Source organism: Brachyistius frenatus, unplaced genomic scaffold, assembly GCF_029030835.1.
Source record: "Brachyistius frenatus isolate BFR_SWC_R1_liver_20210118 unplaced genomic scaffold, ASM2903083v1 Contig_5, whole genome shotgun sequence".
Lineage (NCBI taxonomy): Eukaryota > Metazoa > Chordata > Actinopteri > Embiotocidae > Brachyistius > Brachyistius frenatus.
This window is the reverse complement of record NW_027210604.1, coordinates 9,722,843-9,750,324: the sequence shown is the minus strand read 5'-3', so window position 1 is coordinate 9,750,324 and position 27,482 is coordinate 9,722,843. Positions and strand designations below refer to the sequence as shown.

The 27,482-nt window shown below is 43.8% G+C and overlaps 4 protein-coding genes and 1 non-coding gene across 5 annotated transcripts; 1 reads left to right on the top strand and 4 right to left on the bottom strand.

Annotated features, from left to right (window-relative positions):
- The first annotated feature begins 436 nt into the window (after positions 1-436).
- birc2 (baculoviral IAP repeat containing 2) lies at positions 437-8,408 on the top strand. Its single transcript, XM_069721751.1, has 13 exons — positions 437-510; positions 2,003-2,979; positions 3,090-3,370; positions 3,526-3,828; positions 3,959-4,247; positions 4,905-5,004; positions 5,155-5,233; positions 5,334-5,379; positions 5,641-5,883; positions 6,002-6,100; positions 6,607-6,762; positions 7,022-7,063; positions 7,347-8,408. Exons 2-13 carry the CDS (start codon positions 2,886-2,888, stop codon positions 7,538-7,540), a joined length of 1,926 nt encoding a protein of 641 aa, XP_069577852.1. The 5' UTR covers positions 437-510; positions 2,003-2,885; the 3' UTR covers positions 7,541-8,408.
- A 685-nt stretch (positions 8,409-9,093) lies between these two features.
- On the bottom strand, positions 9,094-11,212 carry rpl23a (ribosomal protein L23a). Its single transcript, XM_069721738.1, has 5 exons — positions 11,137-11,212; positions 10,127-10,307; positions 9,704-9,880; positions 9,349-9,418; positions 9,094-9,154 (listed from the first exon to the last, which is right to left on the bottom strand). Exons 1-5 carry the CDS (start codon positions 11,204-11,206, stop codon positions 9,140-9,142), a joined length of 513 nt encoding a protein of 170 aa, XP_069577839.1. The 5' UTR covers positions 11,207-11,212; the 3' UTR covers positions 9,094-9,139.
- Positions 10,001-10,074, bottom strand: LOC138635330 (small nucleolar RNA Z17). Its single transcript, XR_011312122.1, has one exon. It is a non-coding gene; the product is annotated as a small nucleolar RNA Z17 (small nucleolar RNA).
- Positions 11,213-12,272: 1,060 nt separating the features above from the next.
- ddx52 (DEAD (Asp-Glu-Ala-Asp) box polypeptide 52) lies at positions 12,273-17,780 on the bottom strand. Its single transcript, XM_069721725.1, has 15 exons — positions 17,653-17,780; positions 17,201-17,435; positions 16,214-16,353; positions 15,856-16,041; positions 15,609-15,752; positions 15,184-15,295; positions 15,022-15,094; positions 14,598-14,801; positions 14,420-14,510; positions 14,098-14,220; positions 13,714-13,864; positions 13,283-13,358; positions 13,008-13,079; positions 12,555-12,860; positions 12,273-12,435 (listed from the first exon to the last, which is right to left on the bottom strand). Exons 1-15 carry the CDS (start codon positions 17,737-17,739, stop codon positions 12,399-12,401), a joined length of 2,037 nt encoding a protein of 678 aa, XP_069577826.1. The 5' UTR covers positions 17,740-17,780; the 3' UTR covers positions 12,273-12,398.
- A 683-nt stretch (positions 17,781-18,463) lies between these two features.
- heatr6 (HEAT repeat containing 6) lies at positions 18,464-26,977 on the bottom strand. The gene is made up of 20 exons (XM_069721713.1): positions 26,682-26,977; positions 26,307-26,414; positions 25,991-26,131; positions 25,795-25,910; positions 24,848-24,962; positions 24,649-24,750; positions 24,370-24,534; positions 24,036-24,283; positions 23,718-23,892; positions 23,427-23,633; positions 23,157-23,256; positions 22,682-23,076; positions 22,458-22,580; positions 22,271-22,357; positions 21,983-22,117; positions 21,734-21,856; positions 21,523-21,647; positions 21,225-21,321; positions 20,830-21,034; positions 18,464-20,131 (listed from the first exon to the last, which is right to left on the bottom strand). The coding sequence occupies exons 1-20, from the start codon at positions 26,874-26,876 to the stop codon at positions 19,542-19,544; spliced, it is 3,552 nt and encodes a 1,183-aa protein (XP_069577814.1). The 5' UTR covers positions 26,877-26,977; the 3' UTR covers positions 18,464-19,541.
- Between the last annotated feature and the right edge of the window lie 505 nt (positions 26,978-27,482).

Sequence of the window (27,482 nt, the reverse complement as noted above, 5' to 3'; positions counted from 1 at the left end):
GAGGCCTCCGTGTAAGTATCTTATATTTTGACCTTAATAATATTAGAAAACCTAGAGTAAAAGGTTTATAGCTTTTGACAGACTGATGTTGCAATAGTTTATTAAAGTTTCCTGTGGTTCATGTGATGAAGTGTTTCTATGTCTTAAACTGAATATGTGCCCTATAGGCATCGTAGGTTCAATTGTATGTAATGTTATTTTAATTTATCTGTTTACATATTTATTTTTTTATTTTTTTAAATACTCAATGTGGCGTTTTATAGCTTTTTGCTGGTTGCTGGTATCGATTGATATTATTTGACATATCAAATAGAGGTGTTAGTGTACTTTGTCACCTGGACTCCTTCAGAGGAACTAAAAATAACCGACGGATTTATCAGAGAAATTTCTAACCTTTGAATCTCGTTTTTTTTTTCTTGTGTGTGTTTCAGTTTAGGCTCCAGACCGGAAGTAGGTCCGGTGACGTCTGTGAAACGAATCTTCGGGACTTTCCGACGGAATTGCAAAGCGGTGAGTGTGCGAGATCAGAGGAAAGGACAAGTCATTTTTAGCATATGTATTGTCTCGTATTTATGAGTCACAGACCGATTTGTTTTCCTTTCTTCGACCTGCTACAGAGATTAACGAGCAGGGGCGCCGAGTTTGATCACGATTAGCATCAGCAGGCGTTAGCACGCTGACGCCAGCTGATCCACAGACTGAAGCGTTGAATGTTACATTTTTCGACAGTTTCTCCTTTAACTGTAAGCTTTAATTAATGTTTGACGGTAGAAACCCCCTTTATTTATTTATTTATTTTAATCCAGTTCCTTCCTAACGTTAAATACGAAACAACATAACGTCGAGGTTTAAAACGGGAAGTGTGCTGACAACGTAAAGTACCGGATGACAGATATCCGCTCCGGTAACACGTAACATGCATTTATTTATTTATTTTAAACAATCAAAGTCTATATTTGAGTTTCCAATTCATTTGGTCATTGCTTTACCACATTCAGTACTTTTGATTCGTCAATTAAGAGGACATTGATTGACAGGTTGGTTAAAGGGACAGTCCGCCGAGTTTCCTCATAATTATCAGTTTATTTGTGACGTAGAGTAAATGATGAATTTACAACAAGTCAAACTGGTCTCCAAACTACAATTTGTCACGAAAACACACGAGAAATGACTGTTTAATTTAATATTATTCTATTTTATTTGTATATAATGTGCATTTTAAAAGATTTGTATATTTTATAATTTTACTACTTTTTTATTCTGTCATTTTTATTGCTTTAACCCTCTATATGTACATGCTGCTGTAGCAAAACAAAAAAGTAAAGTATCCATCCATCTATATCTATCTATCTATACCATGCTTAGGACATTATTATTTTTCTTCCAAAAGTGACTAAAGCTCTTTCTAGGCATGACACTGCACTTAACTACTATTTCTTAAACCAATCAGACCAGTTTTTTTTTCTTGTAAACTATTTAGAAACCATCAAAATATGAGGAAGAAAGCTGTTTCAAGTCACTCTGGGAAAATTTACAAGAGAAGCTTGGTCAGTCTTGCAACTCCTCCAAGTTTCCCTCGTGTCTTTCATTGGTTCGTTGTTGCAATCATTGCCAGTCGAGTGGGTCACAACACTTGTCACACTGCAAGGATTTGGACTCTCCACAGGTCCAGATATTTAGCACTTTAAAAGAGCTCCACTCAAACCTCAAACACAAAACGACATGGAAATAGTAACGGAAATATAATTCGGTTAGTTTCATGTGGCTGTTTTTTTAATCCAGAAATAATTTGAACAATTATGCAAAGACTTGCAATCAGCTCAAATAATTGCTATAAGGCCATTATGTGGTAATTGAGACAGTCCTAATTGCATCTGTGTTGCCGATCTGAGTCTTGTGGCTTCAGTTTTTGCCTGTGGCTCAAACAGAGCTAACATGATATACTTTATTTACTTATGTCTTTATTACGATATTTATGGCTTGTTTTTCTTTATTTCTACAGGTTGTGCTCACGTAAAACTTGAGGGACTTTCATTATACCTGGAAGGTTTAAAGACAAATTTAATTGGTTTTTACTGCTCAATTATGGAGGCTTAGACTCCTACAAAAGGGATGTCCTAGGTGGGGGGAGGGGTTTGAGAGCACATAGTCCTTGGTCTGTGAGAGTGTGAGTGTGTGTGTGTGTGCGCGCACTTGTTTAATGTAGAAATGTTTTTACGTATATTCACATACCCTATGTTTAAGTTTGAGTGGTTCCTTAATATGTTATGCATATGTTTTCTTAATATACTAGACAGTAAAATGTATACTGATCCAGGGTGATCTAACCCAAGCGTGATGTCATGATTATTGACTCATTGGCTTAAGGAGTTTTACTACACCATTTAAAGCAGCTCATCCCCTTTTTTTTCTCTCTCTTTTTTACTGCGGAGAGTGTGTTTTGTTTGACGTACATCCACTTCGACTGTAACTGAGAAAGATATATTAACATCTCCTTCATACGTTGAAATGTAGAACTCGGCGCAAGGTACAGGTGACATGGAAGCAAAGGGTAAAGTCTACATGCCGGTCATAGGATGTTTGAAGAGACAAACGACAGATGTCTCTGACGCTTTGTAATAATGATGATCGCCGGACTGGTAGTTTTTTTTTTTTTTGTCTGCACAGGAGCAATTCATTTCTCACTTTTTTTTCAAACCTCACTTTCTTTTTCACTTTTCTAGATCAGCGTTCAACTCGTCTCCTTAGCGGTTTGCGTATTTTCTATTTCTGTGTGACTGAGTGCGTCTGTGTGAGTGAGAGCGAGACCTTGGGTTTTCTCAAACCCCTCTTCCCCTAAGGGACATCTCTTTTACCTTAAATTACTCTTAATTCAAATCCCCAAAATGGAAACTCTTGTTCAACTAAAAAACAACCCGTTTTTGATGGGTCTGTGCCGCAATGGGCCTCCACCTGACCTGCAGTACGACAACTCCTCAGGTACCCGAACTTCTACCCTTTCTCCTTTCAGATAAATGATCAAACGCATTTGAACGTGTGTGTCCGACGCCGAAGTAATGCGTCTGTACGATGCTGCGTTCCTTCCGCAGAGCTCTTTCGTATCTCTACCTTCGCCCGCTTCCCGGCTTCGGTGGTCACGGAGCGAAGCCTGGCGAGGGCGGGTTGGTTCTACACCGGCGTGGGCGACCGCGTGCAGTGTTTCCGGTGCAACGTGACGGCGGAGGGCTGGCTGGCCGGCGACTGTCCGACGGAGAAACACCGACAGCTCTCGCCCTCCTGCTCCTTCGTCCAGAGCCTCCCGTCTACAGCCAACCTGCTGTCCTCCTCTCACTCCGCCTTCTCGCCGCTCCGCATCGCCCCGGCTATTCCCGTAAGATCAGAGGAAGTTGCTTACAAAATAAGAGACGTGCTTTTTTTTTCTTAGAAGAAGAAGAAAGGGCCTCGTATTGTTTGGACAATTATAGCTGAACAATCGTTAATTCTTAATGTTTGGACTCCTTTTTTTTTTTTTTTCTTTTCTTCCAGCTTTCTGGTGCGAGCCCGGCGGCTCCTAACCCGTCAACAAGCCAGGGTGAAGAGCCGGCTGGCTACCTGAACATGGCCTTCTCCGCTCTCCCGCCCTCCAGCCCGCTGAGTTCTCGCGGCGTGGAGGACATGTCCCACCAGAGACCAACATGCCACAACCCCAGCATGCGCAGGGAGCAGGACAGACTGGAGTCCTTCCACCCTTGGACGCTCTCCATCATCACCCCCGCAGAGCTCGCCAAGGCGGGCTTCTACTACCTGGGTCAAGGCGACCGAGTGGCCTGCTTCAGCTGTGGAGGACAGGTGGGTATCTGTGCAGCAACACGAGCGCAGCTGCTTTCAGTAAGCAAAACAAATAGATTACTTGATTTAATGTCCCGAGTGCACAGATTTCTGGGTAATATAATGGACATTTTCTTGTTTTTGCGTGCAGCTGAGTAACTGGGAGCCGGGCGACAGAGCCGTATCCGAACACCAGAGGCACTATCCCAACTGTCGTTTTGTGCGCGGGGACCGGGCCGACAACGTGTCGCTGGCCGGTGCTGCGGCAACCGCGTCTTTAGCGGCGACGTCGCAGCTTCTTTCGGGAGCGCCGGCCCTCAGCAACGTGTCCAACCCCGCCATGCAGCAGAGCGAAGAGAGGCTGCTCACCTTCGTCAACTGGCCATCTCGTATCCCCGTCCGGCCCGATCAGCTGGCTAAGGCCGGCTTCTACTACGTAGGTACGGACCGTATCGAAGAGACGCGCTGGGTCAGTGCCAGCGACCTTCACTCACCTTCATCATGGTGGCCAAAAACAAATGAAAGCTTGCATCGAGCGCGGATCAAAACTAATGAGACGTTTAAACATAAGCCATTGTCTCATTAAACTACTTGCAGGGGCATAATTTGTATTTTTCCAGAGCAAAGTTGATGTTAAAGTTCAGCTGAAGTTGCCATACTTAAAATTTGCCGGCATAGTGTGTTTATCTCTCCTTTGAAACGGTTTTAATACCAGTCATTGTGGTTTCTTTCCCTGCTGTGTTTTTCGGGGAGGGGGGGGGGGGGGTTCCTCAGCAGACGGGTATTTTTCAGTATTAGTATTTGTCTCGTGTTTTTTTTTTTTGTTTTTTTTTTCACATCACCTGGAAAGTCCTGACAGAAATATAAAAATGTCATGATATCAACAGTAAACATAACAGACAAATGTGATCCTATTAACTCTTCAGATTTCAGGCAAAAGAAGATATGGAAGTTGAGAAACGTATGAAGATTATTTTCAGTCACCTTTTCAGAATTTGCATGGGGTGGATTCTCTCTCTCTCTCTCTCTCCCCCCCTCCCCGAAATTCCCCCAAAACCCCTGGTGGCACTAAGAGCTCTTTGTTTGATCCGTCCAAGGTCGTAACGATGATGTCAAGTGTTTCTGCTGCGATGGAGGCCTGCGATGCTGGGAGTCCGGAGACGATCCATGGGTGGAGCACGCTAAATGGTTTCCTCGGTAAATGATGGCCCTTTTACGTTGGTTTTAATCGGTGGCTGAAGTGTACCAGAGCACTGTGAGCTGAAGCAAAGGACCGCCTCGACAAATAGCCCGGTGACGTGCGGCGGACGGCCAATGAACGTTTGTGTTTTTGCGGTTGATTTGCAGGTGTGAATATCTGCTCCACGAGAAGGGACAAGAGTTTGTTCACCAGATCCAGGCTCGCTTTCCTCGGCTGTTTGAGCAGGTTAGAACAGAGAATCGGATTTTTCTTTACACATTTGACTCGGAGCAAGTTATTAAAAAAAAAAAAAAAAAAAACTGTTTGTCTGATTTCTCCTCAAAAGCTTTTAACAAATGGAGACACCTCCAGAGAGTTCGTGGATCCACCCGGTAAGTCTGAAATCATATGAAATTATGAGAAATGACTAATGAACGGCTAAAACTACAGTAAACAATTTTTTTTTTAAAATACAACAATCTTGAAAGTTGGGCCAAATCTTCTTCTTTTTTTGCATTTATCCACTCAACTTTTTGTTGCGTTACTGTCAAAAAATGTAAAAATGAAACTTGTCAACAAGTCGTATGTGCAAAAATGTAGAAGGTGTGATCGCTGTCAGCCGGCCTGACGCGTCTGCCCCGTCTTCTCCTCAGTGGTCCACCTCGGGCCGGGGGAGGAGCGGTCCGAGGACGCCGTCATGATGAACACCCCCGTGATCAAGTCCGCTTTAGAGATGGGCTTCGAGCGCAGTCTCGTCAAGCAAACGGTCCAGAGCAAGATCCTGACCAGCGGTGAGAACTACAGGACGGTCCAGGAGCTGGTCTCGGACCTGCTGAGCGCCGAGGACCAGAAGAGGGAAGAGGAGCGCGAAATGCTGGCCGAGGCGATGGCATCAGGTGCAGCAGACGGCGAGAACACGCCGTAGACTTCCGTTGATGGTCACATGATTAGCTGCTCTCGGGGCAGATCGTGATCATGAATTCCTCTCTCTCTCTCTCTCTCGTTTGGTTTCAGACGGGTTCACGTTTGTGAAGAGACACCAGGCGGCGTTGATCCAGCGTCTGAAGAGTGTCGAGCCGGTTTTGGAGCATTTAAGAGAGCAAAACGTCTTGTGTATGTGAATTTCTTTTCTTTTTTTTCCCCCCATGACCGTTGCCACATCTTTTAAGTGTTTTGTAACTCCCACCAGTCGAAGGCACAGTGAGATATAGTTGTTCCCTGGTCAGACCCGCATAGTTTTTAATAAATGGGAGCACTTTTTTTTAGACATTTTCCGACGAGTTGTCACTACAGCGAGTTCAACGAATAGACCATGAACGATTATTTTTTTTCTGGGTTTTGTTAAATTGAACAAAAATAATGTCAAGATTGTTCCCTCGAGCCCATTGGAGCTACGCAGTGTTTTTTTGTTTTTTTTTAACTGTACGTGACTGCTTCCAAAATCAGTGTGCCGTTCAATTAACTATCATTTTTATTTGTTCAAATTGTTTCCAATGTGACGTTCTTCATGAGATCGTTTATTGCTCATCACAATAACCCTAGCCGCTAAGCAAGCAGCTGTAGCATCGAGAGTTCAGAAACCCCTTGACTGGGAGTAACCGATTCCTCTGAACCTTCAGCCGCCGAGGAGTACAGCGGTCTTCAGGCTCAGACGTCGGCCCAGCAGCAAACCGCCCGGCTGATCGAGCTCGTCCTCACCAAGGGAAACGCAACAGCCGAGGTCTTCCGCAACTGGATCCAGAAAAATGACGTCCACCTGCTCCGGGATCTGATGGGTACGTTTGTCCCAAAGCAGCACACGGTGCGGTGTCTTGGTAGTTCACGTCAGAATAAAATGAATTGACCACCGGAGGGCTTTACGTGTACAGAAACCATTAACCTGGTTAAAAGAACTGGAAACCTGAAGTGCTTTGCTGCGTCCACAGCGCAACACGTGATGCTGTTCTGTGCTAGAAGCTTCAAAGTGAATGTATTGTTTCCGCCGCATGTTAACCTGAGCGAACTGCATGTTGTTGTTGTCTTTCCAACTTTCAGCTCAGTCAAATGAAGCCGCATCACCCAGCCAAGATCTCTCAGGTATGAAGACACACCCGAGCCCATGGCACACTTTGTTTTGTTCTTTACTGTTCTGTGACGCACCTTGTGAATTCTATTTGAAGAAACCGTTCATCTCTTCTTAATATCGGTAATCTGTTAGTCCTTAAGTTTTACATGAAGGCAACCTGCTTGGATATTGGGGGTCTTTTGACGCAAGACGTTGCTTTAAGTACGAGTGGCAGTAAATGTTAAGTAGGACACAAAATGTACAACTTTTCTTTTGTGACTAACACTCTCCTTTTTGTTGTTGTTGTTGTTGCAGACCTCCCGATGGAGGAGCAGCTGCGGCGCCTGCAGGAGGAGCGCACCTGCAAGGTGTGTATGGACAAAGAGGTCAACATCGTCTTCATCCCGTGTGGACACCTGGTGGTGTGCAAAGAGTGCGCGCCGTCCCTGCGTAAGTGCCCGATCTGCAGAGGCCTGGTTAAAGGCACTGTGCGAACCTTCCTCTCGTAACCAGGGGGCTGAGAGTCCTCTTCTCCGTTTCATGTGTCACTGGGATGTGACTGAACGTACGCAATATGTTGTGAATTTATAATTATTTCAACGAGCAGGAAGGGCGACAACCTTTACACACCTTAAAGATGTCCCCAATATCCTACATCACCTGACGAAAATCGCAGATATATTATCTGATCAGAAGTAAGTCATGTTCACTAGAAGCTCAGTTCACTATTATAATATCTGATCTTGATTAACGGCTGTATTACCATCTTATAACAAATTGGAAAATGTAGGGAAAATAATTAATCACTGATCTTTTCCAAAACTAACCTGCTTTTATAATAAGATTTCTCAGTCCTACTTTATCGGTTGCCCTTGTTACAAATGTAGTGGCACATTTAAGTCCTGTCCAACAGCCCTGCAGTAAATGATCAGTTTATTGAAGGTTTAAAGCATTTTAAAATCGAAGTGTTGATTCATCCGAAGTCCTCAATTAGGGAAAGTCTCAGAACTGATACGGTTGTTCAGTGATCCGAAAACAAAACAATAAAGTACATCAACTTCACTGGAACAACTAGTGAAAGTAAAAACAGTCTCTTTAAACTTTGGGTACTTTACCAGCTTATATTTCCTGCAGGGCTTCGGTCGAGTTTGGAGTTTTTAACCACTTCCTGTACATTAGATGCTATTTTACTTCAAATCTAAATTTAAATGAAGGAAATATTTTCATTTTTCTGTCTGGAAAACAAAGTCCCGACACTGTCAACCTGAACTGTGGCTTGTGTTAAGTATTTATCTGCTATGTAGGTACAAACTAAACTGTTTGTTTTATACCATAGAGAATCTCTGTTGTAGAAAATTAAAGCCTTCGTAAAGTTAACATGTCTCGGTCCTTTTTACAGACTGGTCAATGACATCTGATGAGGTTTGTCTTGCAGACTGGCAGCTCTTTGTTCCGGTGCGGTTTGTTTTTGTGTTAATAAAGCAAGTTTTGTCTGAAGACTTACCCCAATACTTTCAGCACAGCTTTTGCTGATGTAATATTTTTGCTATAAAAATTTTTTTTTTAAAACTCCAGCAAATATTGTGGAGTTCACTTCAATTTGCGTTAATTATTGCAATTTCCAGGAAGGATTGGATAGCGCTGCCATTACTACTCTGCTGATCAAATCATGTTTGCAGGTAAGTTCAGGGAGCCACAGACCGTCACCTGTGATTGGCCTGGTCAGGCATCACTCAGAAAACAGTCAGCCAATATCCTCATTAATATTAATGAGCCTGAGGAACACCCATTAAAGTTCTCAGAAGAGCTCCACTAAGTGGCTTTATAAAGGTGGTGTAAAATGGTATTGAAATGGTTTTTGACACTAACCCACAGAAATATCTTCATGAGGATATCAGGACTATAAATAAAACACCAGAACTGTTACAATATGAGGTTATATCTGTACAACAAACTGTAAATTCACTTCACACAGATGGCAAATCTTCCATGTCTGAAAATTAATTGTAGTAATTCAGGCTGTGGTGGTAATAATGTGACAAACACAAGGACACTGAACCAGTCAGTTTATACAAATATTTATTCTTTAACAAGAGTCTTCAGCCAGTTTAGATGATGCCAATCTGCAAAACAGAAAAACGACACGAGTTACACAATGTTCGTCAGCTGAGTAAAACACATCTGTTCCTGCGCTACCCGGCATCAGTGGTTCCTTTGAATGCATCAGACATTCAGACTTGATCAAAGTTTACATCACGTGCACGGGACTGAAAAATACAACCATCCTGTTGATCTGAACTCTTGAATATACGCTCACCTTGTTGGCAACATCCAACGCATCGTAATCTGGTGCAAGACGAACATACGCCTTCTTCTCACCGTCGGGCCTGAAGGTGGAACGAGACAAAACACACAGACCATGAATGAAAGGTGGCAAGTAATGTCCATGTAGTTCATCTGTACAGGTGCTGTTTGAGGTCTCATGTTGTCCATATTAGAAGCAAAACTGTAAAATCAAAACACCCAAACTACAAATATAGATGTGGTCACAGTGAGCACTGATCCCCTTCTGGCAGGGATCATGAATGACATATCAGAAAGGAGCGTATAAAACAGTATCAGTTAAGCAACTCGGTTTACAACAGGTCACTCTAACACGTAAAGATTTTTACCTGATGAGTGTGTTGACTTTGGCAACGTCAATATCATACAGCTTCTTGACGGCGTGTTTGATCTGGTGTTTGTTTGCCTTGACGTCAACAATGAACACGAGAGTGTTGTTGTCTTCAATTTTCTTCATCGCCGACTCCGTTGTCAAGGGGAACTTGATGATGGCATAGTGATCCAGCCTGTGGACAGAAATCAGATGCAGGTATTTTAGGGCTTAAGAGTCCACTCTTCTGGTTCACAAAGTCTCTACAAACCAGGAAAACATTGAAGTTTGTTTAAATGTTCTCCCCTACAAACACGGTGCATCAGTAGTTTATGAAGCTGGAATCACGTCTTTTTCATACTTTGATCGCTATTTGCCATCATGTGCACCAGCTGTATTATAAGCGGCGTCCTTTCGTGACCAGCGTGCAGTTGTAACTCACTTGTTCCTGCGTGGTGCACTCTTGCGAGGGTACTTGGGCTGCCTGCGGAGACGCAGGGTTTTGGGGCGACGGAAGGTGGGAGAGGTCCTAACTTTCTTCTTCCTCTGGCTGTGGACGCCTTTGAGCACAGCCTTTTTGGCCTTCAGAGCCTTCGACTTGGCCTCAGTCTTGGCAGGGACAGCTAAGACAGAAAAAGACACCATTTGTTATGAAGAAATCATTTCATGCTTCTACTATTTGTAGCGTGAAAATGAGCCACAAAGACATCAGGGCTCTATTGTATCACGATTTGACTGCATTAGTGACGTGTTGTCCTTTTCTTTAAGGACCAGACTGTTCGAGCTGCTCTGTGCAGATTTAGTCATTAAATACATTGCAAATCTCATTTGGTGAATATATTTTGTGTATATATTATATATATATATATTTCATTTAGCCATTTTCCTCTATACTGCATTTAGTCTCCTGGCTCAGATTTAACACCAACATCCCGAAAAGTTCTCAGGTTTTTACTTTACAGAACAAAATATTACCTGCAAACTGACGAAATGGCCGAATTTAAAAAAAATAAAAAATAAAATCAGCTTTCGGGAAACAAAAACCGAAAACTAAGCGAGCATTCAGGGAGGAGGGCCAACATGGTCACAGACAGCCAACTCCGACGATATTTTACAACTTCAGCTACTAACCAAAGCGTATCAACGAGCAGCGGTTTGTCCATAATAAGACAGTATAGGGACGGTTAAGATCGCAGCTGTTTACAGACCACGTTTTGGTGAGTTACCGCGACGCTAACACGCCAACATTAGCTTCGCTTGCGTCACGTTACTGCATACATGCCGGAGACACGCTGCGTCCGCTGTGTATTTACACATTTACACGAAATACCTTGATTATTTAACACACCGTCAGTTTATCATTTCATATCGGACATGTATGTTGAGTGTCGGAGGCGTTAGTCGTGTCTAATGTAAAGAGTTATTCATTCAAAATGATGAGGAATCACGAACCTTCCTTCTTCACCTTCGGTGCCATGTTGAGAAAGGAAGATTGAACGGGGTTTCCTACGGTATAACGCATGGGCGAGAATTCATTGCAGATGTATCGCGACAGTTGCGAAAACTGCTCCCCCGTCCGGTGTGTGCGGATAGGACACAACATAGACAGTTTAATTTGACTGTAATTAGAGCCTGAGCACCGAAGGGATTATTATTCCGATTTTTATTGAGATTAGATTAGATTTGATTAATTCCACAGTGGAGAAATGTAGTCGTCAAAGCAGCATAGAAAAGACAAAAAGGTGCTCTATGGAAAAATGTACAAATACGAATGAGATATAGGAAATAAGATAGATACAAAATATTTATTTAAGAGATAAAGATTAAGAGCAATGAATGAATACACACACACACACACACACACACACACACACACACTACTTTTCTTTTATCATTTTGGGTGACATGTATGACTTTTTTTATAATTTCGAATGCACCAACCCGCTGGCTCCCCAATGTGCAGCATGTGAGGGCCCACATATCACTGCTTGCTGTCTTAATTAAATGTTATAGCACGAACACATTTAAAAAAAAAAAAAAATTTGTTGTTGTATATTAATCTAATTTAGGGGCTTTTTGGAACTTTTTCTTTATAAAATAAATGCAAGTTTTTGTTTGAAAGAAACTCGATATGAATGTGTTACTTTTTGTTTGTGCTTTTTTGGTGGGAAATGGATCAGGTGAACATTACATACATGCTTGACTGAAAACCTGTGTTAAAACCTATGGTTAAAATAGGCTGTGAATGCTAATACTGTTAGGTTTGGTACTGTATATGCAGTATTCTTATGGGTTGCTTTTATAAACAAAAACAAAAACATGTCAAGCTAGCAGTCTTTTAACCAGTTCTTCTCCTCAGAGTGGCAGAAAATGTTTACAATGGAGTATATGAAGTACTGATAATGATATGCTTCAAGAATATTTCATAGAAACATGACAGATATACTCTATAAAAAAAAATGCTCTAAAATTGTTTGTTCTTGTGGCTACATGAGGTAAATTCCTTTACAATGTGCGAATAATACACTAACCATGTCTAGTGGAGAGCTGAATAGTAAAATTGTGATTTCCAGTAATGACAACACAACTACTCATAAATCATTTTATTTTGTACTCAGACAATAGAAATTAGCACAGTATCAAACTGTAAGATGAAAAAAAAAAAAAAAAAATCCACATCCGACGTGGCATCCGTCTGCTTGAACTACTCTCCTCTAGTTCCCCTTTGGCTTAGTTTTCTTCGCACGTTTCCTGATGAAGAGAAAGAGACATCAGAATTATTTTAGCTGTTTTCGAATCAGCGTCTTTAACTTGTCTTACATATTTTAATAATACAAATTAATCTTTATCTTGAGGATGTGCTCCCCCACCTTCCTTCCTTTTTTAACTTGGCTCCAGAGGACTTTGATCCAGTTTTCGGAGGCAGCTCGGGTTTCTCTGTCCCTCCTTCTTTCTGTATCGCATTTCTTTTCTCAAGTCTCTGTCCTTTCGACTTCTTTTCCCCTTTCTGCTGCTTCACTGCTGTTGGAGGTCTATTTTCTCCTTTCAGATCTCCGCCCTCTGCCGGCTTCTCTCCTTTTCTCTGTGCTTTGCCTTTTTTCTTCATTAAGTATCGAGGAGTTGTGCAAATGGTGCTTCTCTTCGGAGGTCTCTTCTCAAGTCTCCGCTTCACTTTACTAAACAAAAACATAACAGACAAGACAGTTATTACCAAAATGGAAACTTAAATAACAAAGAGCAATTTAGCAAAAATAAAAAGACTAAAAATGTCTTAAATAATTCAGCTATTGTGGAGTTTTGTAATCGTCATCCATCTTGTTTACCTGTGTATCTTCTTGAAGCCGATCATGTAGTCGGGTACAGGACAGCCGGCTTGTTTTATAACATTAGCGATGCTGTTAAGAGAGAGATGCATTTATTCAGAGAAAAAGTGGAAACTGAAGAAAATGTTACAGAAAAAAAAATAACAAGTACACACTCAGGCTCGTTTAAAACGGAAATCTGCTGTTTGATGACCACAGTTGATCTTTGATATACACAGAAAAACCTTCCAAGGTCTCGCACACAAAACCGACAAGTTAATTTTCTCTTTTCGTACCTGCGCAACAGCGGTTTGTCGTTCTCTGTGAAGAAGGTGAGGGCCTTCCCCTGATGTCCGGCTCTGCCAGTGCGACCTGACAGACAACAAACACAATGATACAAGAAGGAATTGATGGTCAGACAGACAGAAAGGGGAGAAGTACAAACAAAGAAGATATACACATGGACAGGTCTATAATTACCAATGATATTTATGACTGATAAATCATTTTTAATTCTTATTAGTATTCTTTTAGCATGTAAAATGCCAAATATATGCCCATCACAAGTTGCCATAATCTGATGCAGCTCCAAACTGTCAAAAGGTGGTTCATTCACAATGATAGAAAATGAACAAAACAAGGAAATCTTCAGATCTGAGAAGTAGTAATAGACATCGATCAATGGTCATGTAAATAATAACTGATTTATTTTTTTGTCCAAACCAACCAATTCGGTGGATGTACTCCACAGCGCTGGTGGGGAAGTCGTAGTTCAGCACAAGGTTCACGCCTTTGAAGTCGATTCCTCTGGCGAGCAGAGCTGTGCAGATCAACACCCAAATCTTACCGGATCGGAAACTGTTCACCACGTTGTCCCTCTAGAACAGAGCAGCCAGAGAGAAAGAGGATGAATATTACGTTGACACAGAAGAGACCGATAACTCAGGGTGTTAGGCTGCAGAAATACTTCTTTTTTTTTTAACCACGCAGTGGAGTTGGATTTGCCTTTGTGTGCGTTACTGCAGGATTCCAATGGACACAAATATGTCTCTCTAAAAACACATAGTTAAAAAGCAAGTATATCTACGGCTTTAGGCGTGTGTGTGTTTACCTGCTGCTGTGTGCGGTCTGCGTGGATCACGTCTACGTTGATGCCCTCATAAACAAGCTCATGGAAAAGCTCTCGTGCTCTGTCTATCGACTGAACAAACACCAGCATGGGAGGCAGGAAACCCTGAAATACAGGAGAGGAGAACATCAATTTCAATTCTACTCAGGTTGTAAAGAAATAAAAATAAAAAAACATCTGTATCGTCTCAGAATTAAAATTATAAATTAATAGTCCATCAAACTCATTACTATGCGATAATGTAATTCACAGAATAAAATAAGTTCTCTGAGTTTGAACACTAAGCAGCTCGGTGTGCCCGTACTTTTTTGATGATGTCCCTCACGGCCACGAGTTTGCCGTTCTCCGTCCCGACAAAGAGAAGCTGCTGCTCCACGGTCGCGACTGCTGTATTTCTGAGCAGATTATAAAGTCACATGTTAGAAAAAAAAAAACACAATATAAATCCACTGCAGCGAGCAGGTCTTCAGGCGCAGTGTTACCTGTGTCCGATGTTGACAGAAACCAGGTTGTCGAGATTCAGGCGGCACCACTGCTCTACATCTGACGTGCAGGTGGCGCTGAAGAAAGCCCTGCGCACCTTCGGACTCGAGCAGGCCAGAAAAACCGTGGCCAGCTGCTCCCTGAAGCCCGTCTTTCCATCTTCAAACAGCTTATCGGACTCATCGACGACCAGCCACTCAACACTGAACAACAACAGACAACAGTTACTCTCTCGTTTCTTTACTTTAGGTTTAGGTTTTTTTTTCTCTTTATCGCACAGTTAACTGTGGAGCCAAAACAAGCAACAAGTGAACAGAGGAGGTATGATATGCAACAAAGATCCCTGGTTATATGGTAATCTTATGTGTATATGAAGTAAAAAAAAAAAAAAGAAACATCTTAGAGGAACAGATTGAATGTTACCTGCTGAGGTCAATAGCTGGAGGATCCTGCTTGAGAAGGAAGATGATTCTGTTTGGCGTGCTGACGAGTATATCTGCTCACAGAAACAGGATTCAAACAATGAGGAAAGGAATTCAGATTTAATCATTTAAGTCTTCTGTGAAAACGTCTGCTGCTTCTTACCATATTTTTTGTTTGACTGTGGTCCATACTTTTTGGCCGCCAGTGAAGCTTTGTCTATCATGTGAACTCTGAATCCGACTCCCTCTGACAGGCGGAGCAACTCTCTGTAGGTCTGAACACAATACAACAACCCATGAAGCTCCTGTTACACGTCTCCTGGAGTGTATGTATCATGATATCAGGCAGTCACCCTCCAGTAGTTAAACATACTGGGAGAAATAGGACTGTAATGAATTTGTAATGTTCATGTTTCTGAAATCTGTTTCAGCTGCACTCAACAGCTTTGGGAAACACTGGTCGACATTTTCCTCCCCATTTACTGACATTTTAAAAGACCCACAGATGACAAATAGATCCGGAAAATAATCGAGGGATGAATCAATCAGGAAAATAACTGTTAGTTGCAGTTGTGTGTGTCTGCGTACCTGACTGGCCAGTTCCCTGGTCGGGGAGATGATCACCGCTCTGAAGCCAAGATTGGCTGGCTGCTGCAGTTGGGCGAGCAGCGGGAGGCAGAAAGCCAAAGTCTTCCCAGATCCTGTGGGAGCGCAGGCCAGGAGTTCCCGACCCTGACAGAGAGAAATCCTCATAAGACCACCATCTGAAGGCTACTTACCAACTCCTATGTGTATGTATGTATGTGTGTGTGTATGTGTGTGTGTGTGTACTCACATGCATCATGAGCGGTATTGCCTGCATCTGTATCGGCGTCGGGGCGTTCAGCCTTGCGTCTTTGAGGTTCTGAAGGACGTGCAGGTTCAGACGATACTCAGACTGCAGCTCCTCAAATGTGCTCACGGGGTCGGGCACGTCACTGCCGTGCACGTTTATTCGGTGTTTAGAGCGAATAAGATTCACCTAAAAATCAAATAAGGAGAGAAAAGATTTTAAAGATGAGGTCAAAGTTCAGACAGTTAGTAGCCGTACTGAACATGTCAGCAGCAAATGTGATTTGTAAAAAAAACAACAAAAAAAACAGATCAAATCTCTCTTATTTTTGTTGTGCTGTGAGTGGCATCTCTGTCAGGACCTTCTCTTGATGAAGATGCTTTAGCCTCTTCAGTGAGGATTTCTCTTTGCCGTCACTCTGCAGGTTTTGGACCTTTCCGTCCAGTGAGGAGGTCCAGGTGATCCCGCTGCCCCGAGTCTCCGTCGGCCGTCCGTCGCCAGCTTCAGTCAGACAGAAGACAGCAAACAGCAGTGAGTCTCTGAAACCGACAGCTGCATCACGTTCATGTTAAATGTCCTCATGTACCACCGCTATGATGCGTGATAGGTTTTCCCGGTAAACACATTGTGCGACGCGGCGCAGAATGGATAACACATCAGTATACCTGATGGTGTGTTTTCTGGGAGATTAAGTGAGGAACATTTCCCACAAATGAGCAAACAAATACAAACAGAGATGTAACATTTATGTCAGAGTCTCTGTACGCAACACATCACCAAGTCTCTCGTACTGGAGATTCATAAAGCCAGAAAGGTTTTACACACACACACACACACACACACACACACACACACACACACACACACACACACACACACACACACACACAGGCGGTTTCTGGCAGGAAACTTTCTTTCTCCAACACTTTGTGGATCAAGTGTTCGCAAATCAATTCTTTTTACAATTAAGTCTTATTTGTTCTCAGCTCAAAGCAACATATTCTCTGCTTGCTTAAATTTCTGCAAATCCAATAAGTTTCCGTTTACGGAGATTTTTAATTTCTTAATTGAGGCAAAATCGCATTTCAGAAACTGGAAACAGGAAAACTTTGGTAATTTTTAGCTAAAACTCTCCAAAATATTAATTTATCAATGGTCTGATTTCTTTCAGCAGTATAATGCTGACACGCCTACTTCAGTGTTAATAGAAAAACATACTTTTATTTTCTAACTGTTTTAACATGTCGTGGACATTAAAAACATTCTTGAACTGTTTTTGTAAATGCATGGCGTCGTTCATGGGCAGAAAATACACTTGGGAACTTCTCTCATCAGCCACATCTCTTACCTTCAACCTCCACCTGGTTGCCTTTCTTCTTCTTCTTCTTCTTCGTCATCACCTCTTTGCACTTCCTTTTGCCTCCTGGACCAGAGTCTCCACTGTCACTTCCCTCCTCATACTGCTCTTCTCCATCCTCTAGTCCACGTCTCCAACTCTGGGATCTATTGGCTGACCCTGTGCCAAAGTAATCAATCGCAGAGAGAGGATCCGATGAGGCTTCTTCTTCCTGAGGTCTGGCAACCTACAAAATGAGACAGGAAAACAGTGCGTTTATATACATTGTTATGTGGCACACCGATCACCAAATGAATGGAGATAATGAAGCCACCGTTCAAATAAAATCTACAGACCACTTCAGACTAGCACAGACCGGGGTTAGTCTAACGCGCGGCTGCTTCTGCTGTTGTCGGTCTTTATTTCCGTCAAACATATATATCACCTACACACATCACGTTTACCTTAAACCGAGCGGCGTCTTGACCAAACCTTTTCAGGTCAAATTTAGCTCCAGCTCCGAGCTTCCGAAACAAGTCGAAGGCGTCCATTTCTGAAGCAGCGTGGTCTAACAGGATCCAGGCATCACCAATCAACATCCGGATCATCGACCTCTGACCACTGGCGCCCCCTGTTGGCTGGGAGCGCAACGGAAACCCTCTTCTTCTTCTTCTTTTAAGTTTTATGGCGGATGGCATCCAGCGAAAGATGCATTACCGCCACCTACTGTATTGGAGTGTGGACAAGAATACAACAAATAACTAATTTTAACAAATTTAAAAAATAAAATAAAAAGGAGTTGTATCAATTCGGTGACCTAAATTCGTTTACTCAATCTGTTTCTTTCAAGTATTGTAGTACATTTCCTGTCCCCAAGGTTAATGCATCTTATAGATGTATTTCCTCTTCAACCTGTCTCGCTCCAGTGAGAATCGCAGCGGTAACCAAACCTACTAATCTGTCATGTTAGATTCTTCCACGTTGCAAAAATTGATAAAAGCTACCAGATAAATATGAGAACATAAAATATTTACATCGTTACAGAAGCGCAGTAATAGTTGTAAGACGTTGAAGTGATATTTACTCACACAATTCAAAATAGCAGTAAATTATAGGATGCCGGTAAATAATTAAAAAGGTGCAGCTTGAGCAACTGTTCCACTCATTAAACCACAGAATCAGACAACTCGCGTTCTGATTCAAGTTTAAATGCAACTAAAATTAATGATCACATCTTCACATATGCTGCAGGTGTCAATCACAAACCGGTCAGGCTCATTTTCCACCACAATGATACTTTTAGTGAGCAACAGAGTAAAGTTTACTGATACAGTTAGAAACAAAAATATAAAAAAAAAATCTGTAATGCTGATCAAGTATAATGACGTGGTTACAGCTGTGGAAACGTACACTAGATATCCATACAAACCTGTGCGTGTCAGCTTTTATGTGTACTATCAGGACAAACATTTATGGGTACGTCAACTTTTTCATCAAGGTCATTTAGGTGATTTCAGTTATTACGATCTAAAAAAAACATTATGTTGTAATAAATGAATGAATTAAAGACACTGCTTGATCAGTCATATCTGCCACAGGCATGCAAAGTCATGAATACAGCTATACATTTGATCAAGGCACTTGGTAGGTAAACTGGAGCACGTGCTGCACTTCCTGTGTGGATTAAGGCGGCCTCAGCTGGATGTGGTTTGTGCAGGACTCCTTGTTCTTCCTGAAGCTGAAGATGTTTTTTTTATGGCTGTATGTTTGAGTCGTTGTCACGCTGCAGAGTGAGATTGAGACGCCCCCCTGATGGTATTGTGTGATGTAGAAGAATCTAAACACATAACAACGCCTAAACCTTTTACACAGTACTGTATTACAAGTGAGCGTGACCTTTATTGGCACTGGTTCTTACTTTGACAATTAACTTTGTAAATAGGTAAGACTCAGAAGAACAGCCTGTTTAAAGGCACTGTGTGTACACTATGTACTCTTTGATGTTGAGGTACTGTGAAGACAGACAATGAAATTACTGGGGGGGGGGTTATATCTCATCTGCTGTACAAGTTATCAGTTCAGTCTGTCATCAATGTTGTGTTCACATTAACAACATAAGTGTCCTTCATAATCTGAGTCATGGATGGGCATCATGATTGGAGTCAATAAACAGTATTAAGAATAAGTTTTCATTATCCATATATGTCCTGATTTAGCAGATGTATGTAAATCACTAATAAAATGATCAAACCAATGTTCACTGTGCAACCACTCATCAGCAGTTGATGAATGACCCTCTTTGTGTTTGGATGTTTCTCCTCCGACTGTCCGCCGTCTCTGAATTGTCATGATCTCAGTTTTCTGAAGCAAAACATGATTCTTCACAGGTCTTTAGAATATCCTCCAGGAAAGGGACCACCACCTCCTTACCTCCCTCCCCCTCCCCCCATCCCTCCCCTTCAGCCCTCAGTCTGATCAGAGTCTGCCGCAGACCTCCGAGTCTCTGCTGTGGGTGGAAACTGTCCCCCTCTGTGTTTTTCTCTCCCTCCTCTCCTGCTCCTCCTCCTCCTCCTTCCTCCGCTCTGAGATACTTGATCAAATGCTCTTTGACGCCTCTGCCCTCCTCGCCGGCCAGCGATGCGGCGAGGGCGGGCATGTCCTGCGACTGGCTGACGCCGAGCAGGTGCAGGAGGGCCTGTGAGAGCGTGTGTCGCAGGCTGGCGCTGTAGCAGTACTCCAAGAAGTCGTTTGTGTCCTCGCTGGCCTCGAGCGCTGCAGCCAGCGCGCGCCACACGCGGCTGAACCGCTCTGGGTCTCCGTAGCAACTGCGCTGGGTGGGAACTGCCAGAGCAGCGGCGGATTTGATCCGCACTTTAAAGTTCTTACAGGACGTAACGACGTGGCAGAGGGCAGAGAAGGCATCGTGGGACCACGGGGCCGAGTCTGACGGGTAGAAAGAAACGGGAGTGAACTGTCAATCTAATGTGTCAGCCACACTCGAATAACTAGAATTACCGCCTCCTGGTTGTGTGCTTCTGTCAATCAGTCAAGTTGCAGTTCACAGCCACGTCTCTCCCGACTCATGTCATATATAGACTGAAGACTTTGAGGGAATTTGGCCATTAAATCTGATTCTGATAGAAAACACCGTTGTAGCCATGACAGTAATCGATGCTTTAAATTTGGATGTTGCTACAAAAAAGCTACAAACTCTAAAACATGGATGTGTTACACACACCTTCAACCCAACAGCACAAAAGATCTATACAGTCACCACAATTTCTAAGTAGACAACCAAAATAAGTGTCACTAATTCAACATCAGATCAAATGTGAAATATGGTCACGCCCTCCTCTTCTGTTCCTCAGTTATGGTCATCACTTTATTATTTTATTCTATTAAGCCGTCGCGTTACATTTTGTCATTATTAGCAAATTAATTTGTGAGTTAAAGCCACGAATGTGTTATGCGAGGTCACAGTGACCTTTGACCGTCAAAATCACCAAATTCAGTTCATCCCTGAGCCCAAGTGAACGTTTGTGCCACACATGAAGAAATTACCTCAAGACGCTTCTGAGCTGTCTGAGAGTCTGATGAGAACACTGATCAAACACAGATGAAAGCGCCGGGAGACAACTTACCCAGAGGCAAGGCGGGGTTCCTGAAAGCATTTCCCAAGGCATAACAGGCGTTCCACCGGACCTTCATTGTAGCTTCTGATTGGACAGTTTTGACCAGAGCGCGAACTGCGTCCTCCAGTGGGCGTTGGAACGCGGAGCGGGTCATCTGGCTCTGACGCAGGAAGTGAAGCAGGTTTCCGAGAGCTCGCACTGAGTTAGACTTTACCTGGGAGGGTTCAGAGACATGCGAGCCAATCAAATGAGGACTAGAAACTGTTGTCACCCAGTAGAGGAAACTGTTCATTCATGCATATGGTACAGTCTCAGATTTATACAGATGTCTTATGAACTAACTTGTGTGACAACAAATCTCATGTTTGTGTTCCTCTTGTGTGTACAAGCACGGATGTTCTCACCCTGTCTTTGTCGGCCGATGCTCGGGTGGCCGCCTGCAACATCTTGAGCAGTAGCATGTCGGATAACTCTTCTTGGAAGTCCACACCCACACTCTCCCTGATGAGAGATGGGAAACAAACAGATAACAGACAGAAAAATCTATATTATATATATATATCAATGTTTTGCAACCTTGCATATTATATCAGTTTTTACTTGTACCCTCTTTTTGGCAGGACAAAAGTAAGCCAGTGTTCCAAATCCAAGATAAAAACATTTTATTCTACCACTTTATATTGTGCGTCTGTGCCGTCTTACATATTAACAATAAGTGTATCTGTGAGGTTTCCAAGCGACCAGGCAGCCTTGGCGCGGACATTTGCAGATCGATCATCGAGGGCAGCGAGGATAGTGTTTGCAGTGTCCGCCACAAACATAACGTCCTGAGAATAAAAAAAAATACAAACATGATTTCTCTAGTTTTCCCCCAGACTTTGTTCTAATAATGACAACCGGTCAATGTCCTGACCTCTCTCAGACAGGGGAACAGTATGTAGATTCCCAAAGCCCTGACTGCTGCGGTCTTCACCAGATAGTTCTCAATGTAGGTCAGCCCCAGCAGCACGGTGATGCACATCAGTTGGGTCTTGTCCTGAAAAACAGCATCACACATACATGGGGACCCTTGAGCTCTCGGGCACATTGCCCACATACAGCTCCATGTGGCTCATGACCAGCCGCATGGAAACAGACGGAGGTCAAGCAAAGGGGAACTCACAGGCAGCTGTGCAAAGGCCTTTGGCAGGATGGAGGAGAGTGTGTCGCAGGCGCTCGCCTGTAGCGTGGGATCCTGTTCGCTCTGCAGCGCTCTGTTCAGCGGACCACTCAGCACGTCTGACCAAAACTGCACCACCTACATGGAGCACACGGATGTACGAATGAAAACATGAACAGGCGCACATTGTAGTTCCAACATTTTTTTGAGGTACAGTGGAAATTCATTTAATACAGTTGTTTAAAAATAGCTGTATTCTGATGAAGTATATACAGTACAGTCTGTATTTACCTGCTCTATGGGGACCCTTGAGCTCTCGGGCACATTGCCCTCTGCTCTGTACTGCTGGATTATTCCTGTACCAAACTCCTCGAGTAACTACAGAAAAAACACAGATGTTAGTGCTTGTGTTATTGCTACGTATTTGACAAATATCCTCATTTATTTGTATGCTTACACATTCACTAGAGAGCATTACCTTTGCTCCGTGCAGCTGTATGGAGGGGTCTGTCTCGCCGAGGCAGCGAGTGCTCACCTGCCCGATATCGCACAGACATGCTTGGGTCAGACAGAAGTAGCCACGCACCAGGTGGGACAGGACCTGAAAAGCACGCGGACACGCATTTAAAAAAACAAAAAACATCTTCAGACTCTATTTGCAGCTTTGTTTTGCTGCTTTCTGTCTCAGGCATGATCTTTCACCTGTAGAGCGGCTAGTCGAACCGGAGGGGGCTCTAAAGCCACGCCTCCTCCCACTCCATCACTGTCTGATTGGTCCTCTCTGGGCTGAATCACTAGCGACACACACAGCAGTAGCAGCCACGGCGGAGCGCTCTCTTTCTCCCCCGGTGAGCGAGGAGTGTGGGGGGAATGTGTGCTCGGGCTCCGCTGGGAGGGTTTGACTGGTGTGCGGGAGGGCGAGGGGACGCCGTCTCTTTGTCTCCAGCTGAGAGCCGAGTCCTGCGGTGTGAACGAGCCGCTGCTGCTGCTGCTGTCCTCCTCCGGCTGTCGGAGGAGGAGTTGCACCTCGGGAAGAGGAGCCTGAGTCGTTACCAGAGCCCCGTAAAGTGTCAGGACAGACACACGCACGGTCACATCTAAAGAAAGAGAATAGGAACTTTACAGACCCGGCTGCTTAAATCCTGCAGCTATTTCAGTGCACTCACATGATACAGACCTCTGTGGCGCACATAAGGACGGATCTGCTTCCAGAGCAGGGTGAGCAGACCAGGTCTGAGACGGTGATAGGGCGCATTGGCTACCAGGAAGGCCAGACACTAACAGAGAGGGGAGAGGTGAGATATGCTGTTATAACAGACATGTGAGAACCATCTCGCTTATACAGAAGCTGTAGATGCACATGCTCAATATATTTGTTTGAATGTTGTCAGAATGACAGTAGCAGTCACTGGAGAGAGAGAGAGCGAGAGAGAGGGTGTTATCGTACCTTTATGACCTGTGTGAGTGTTTGCGGGGAGGTCTCGGCCAGCAGAGCCAGACTGAGAGTGCGGTGCAGCTCTCTGACGGAAGTGGCCAGTGTGAAGGAGAAAGGGGTGTAAGATGTTCGAGGAGACGCTGTATCTTCAGCCACAGCCAGGAACTGACGCGAGCCATCCAACATGGCCGACAACACCTGAAGTGCACACAACCGCACCTGGAGGAAGAGTAAAGAGACGGACGTAAGAATCACACACTGAATGTCAAGAACAACGGTAACATGACAAAGGGCATGCTGTACCTTTGGCGAGGGGTCCTTCAGTATAATTGTGAGGAGAGTAAGAGGCGGTGGTCCCCCAATGGGAGAGTCAGGGATGAAAGAGGACCAGTACCCGTACAGAGTCCTCTTCTCTACTGCTTTCACCACCACGAGCAGACAGTGCAGGGCTCCCTGACGCACACGACCATGGTTCAGTCTGAAAGAGAAAAACGCGTCAGGTTGAAGTGTGAAAAACACAGAATGAAAAGGATGAATCTTGAAGAAGGATGCACGGGAAACAGCTTTAGGTTCTACTTACAAAGTAAAAAAAAAACGGGCCTCGCCCGTGTCTTTATGTACCTTAATTTGCTCTGCACGTTGCCCTCTGGGTCGGAAAACTCTGAGTCAGAACTGATTCGCTTCCAGGACGGGTAGAGAAACGAGGCAGAAAGTTTAGGCCGGGTCTCTTCCTCGCCTCTGCTTCCCTCTCTTCCTCCTCCTTTCAGAGGTGCAGGCACGGCCTCTCTATCCTCTTCCTCCCCATCATCTGCTCTGCTCTCCTCAGTTTTCGTCTTCTTCCCCTTTCCTTTGGATCGCTTCTTTTTATTCTTCGGGGAGACAATTAAGTTCAACCAAAATTCAGTGTTTCATCACAGATTTTAATATGAGCAAACAAAACAAAGGCTCGTCTTACTCCCGAGGCTTTTCCTGGCACAGCAGCATCTTTTGGCGGTTCTGAGGGTTTTGGTGGCTCAGCAGGTTTTGGTGCAGAGACGCCCTCATACTGCGGAAGAGGTGCTGGGTAAAGCACAGCGAGCCTCTCGATGCTCACACCTGGAGCTCCCTGGAACATGAGCCTCTGCAGAAATACAAGAGCAGGCCTCCAAATAAACACTCGGCTGTCACAACGTTTCGTTTGTATAGACAAGCAATATAAAAATGCGCACAGAGATGTGATTTTTTTTTTTTTAACCTTAAGCGCGGCCAGTACGGACCCGAGCTCCTCCCCTCCACCAAATTTCCACTTCCCCCCTGAGAGACAAAACTGAAGTCCCTTCAGTGCTGCTTGGATCACCTGCACAGACGAGACAAGGGCAGGCACGGATCAACTATGTTTCAGCACAAATTTTTCTCATTGAAATTTTTTAGAGCAACACACTAAATATTAGTACCAGGCAGTAGAATAGCTCGTCAGTGTTGGGAGGTTTGGGTGAATGCAGCGTTTTCAGGAAGACTCGGAAACATACACTTCTGTATTGATCATCCAGAGGCGGTTGACCAGGGATTCTGGAGAGAAGCAAATCACCCAACCACAGAAACAATTACAACCAACCATATATGAAGGGATTATGGACAACGGCCTCAAGATGGATCAAGCAGAAACAAGTATTTGAGGACCAAACGCGAGATTTTTGAACATACTCGTATGTAGGTGAACTGGGGAGAAGTGGATGTTTAGCTAAGACCCTCACTGGAATCCGATGAGTACAAGTGCCCCCTACCGCCTTCAGGCTGACTAATTTTGCACAGCCAGACCAATCTCTGTGCCGGTGCTGGAGAATAGTCTGGCTGCAACCATATATCAGTCTGTTATAGGGGGAAAATGCTCTGGTTTGTTTTTATATCTTTAAACCATTCGTCTCGGGCAGCACTAAGCCCAAGATGCAGCGACGGTGCCCTTGCAGGATAGTGTCGGGGAGGAACTTTGGTTGGTGGAACATTTGCACTTACGGCGCTGACAGCATGCATTAAAATCGATAAATCACAGCAAGAGGCCAAAAAGAACCGAGCAGGTCTGCTTTATTGCACGATCCAAATCAAAATGTGCCCTTTTCAGCATGTAGATTGCTGCTCAGAGGTTGCTGTTGTTTTCATAAGTGACGGGGTTTTTGACAACGTTATAACAAAGGCCGCTGGAAAGGAAGGATTTAGGACTGTTAATGTTTGGTTAGCGATAAGGAGACATTTAGAATTCGGATTCATTTGCTTGCTTCATTTCGCCTCCAACCCCCAGATTAATTTAATCTTCCTCCAAGATTAGGTGTGATGAACACTACCTCCAAGATTTTAAACATTTCCCAGTATGGTTTCTGGCTAAATTTATAAGGACGGTGCCTACCTGAGACAGATGTTGGCCATACAGGTGAGAGCAACACGGCGCAACTCCATATTTGGCTGAGACGGAGAACTATACTGCAGGAGGACTCCATCTTCCCCCAGTAAATCGCTGAGGTGCTATGAATGAGAAAAAATGTCAACGTAACTATATAACAGGTAAAATACACTTTCAACAAGTGTGTAGTATAAATATCTACCTGGTGGCACTGAGGTCCATTCCCATACACTTCTGTGGAGAGTGCCAGGAGGACATCTGTGTGTGTCCATGTACTGCACACTTTCAGCGCACTGGCAGTGTAGTTCACCATGACGTCCAATGTCTGTTCGTCCATTATTACCTTAGAAATCAATGACAACATAAGCAAGACGATGTAAATTAAGAAACTGACTTGGACGGTGCAGTATGTACATCTCGGGTGATGATGAGCTCACATATGGGACAAAAACATTCCTGAACAGTACATGACTAGATGTGCTGTGTAAGCGCTACTCTTACTAGAGACTGGTTGTTACCTTTAGTTGGTTGAGTAGATGATGAACGAGCTGGCAGAGTTTGATGACTAAATGTTCTTGACTCAGCGGCACAAGACAGCTGGCGTGTGTCAGCAGATTACACACGTTCTGAAATGGAAATAAAGAGGCTCAAACACAACCCAGACCCAAAGAGAAATGCTCAAATCATTGGGAATACATAAGCTCGGGGGCAGCTAAATGATTGATGATCAATAAATGCTGGGGTGGTGAAAAGGTAAGGGAATATTGCATTGGTAGGTTGTGACCGAGACGGCAAGATCCCAAATTGGTAGGTGATAATGTCATGGCACTTCAACTCCTGGTATGCCCCGACTACCACCTACCAATTTGGGTTCTTGGCCCTACTGCTGTTACCTCTGGTTGGATGCTGATACTCAGGTCGAAGTTCTTGTTGTAGTTTTCGGACAGGAGCTGGTCAAAAAGTAGGTTGAGCTCCTGTCGGAGTTGGCTGGAGTCTGCTCGCAGGGCTCGGAGCTTAGCGGCGCAGCGGGAAAACTGTTTTTCGGCGTCCGACGGGGAGGATCCGAGCTGCCAACTCTCTGACGCCATAGGAGTGAACGGGGCGGCCTCGGCGGACAGAATCACCGGAGGGAAAGCAGGGACACCACGGCAACTTGGGTCCGGTGCTGATATCCCGGTCTGATCCTCCATATTTGTAACCTCGGAAGTGCTTTATTTCGTTCTTCCTTGCGAGCCTCACATCCTGCTTTGAGGCTCATTACTGTCCTCTAGAGTGGAAACTTAAAAACAACAAATGACGATGTTGTGGGGATTTGTTTTTTCCGCTGCGAAAAATCACGGAATATTCAAACAGGGCTTTGGATAAACATAACGGTACCACCCAATTTTTTTTTTCTCTCAAAATAAAGTATTAGACAAGGATGATCTATCATAGTCTCATTGCATAGACTGTTTCTTTAAATTTCAAGCCAGCGATAAAAAAAAAAACCTACCTTCCCACAAGACACAATATATATATATATATGTAAATAAATCTATTTTTCTCAAAGATTTACTTTGACAAGAACAGTATCACCTTATGAATTGCAGAGGGTTTATCAGTCATTTCAATTTTCAGTGTCTGCTACAGACTATAACTTTCTAATGGAGCCGTACCTTTGATTCTGTGGCTCTATATAGTGTCGCTAATCCAGC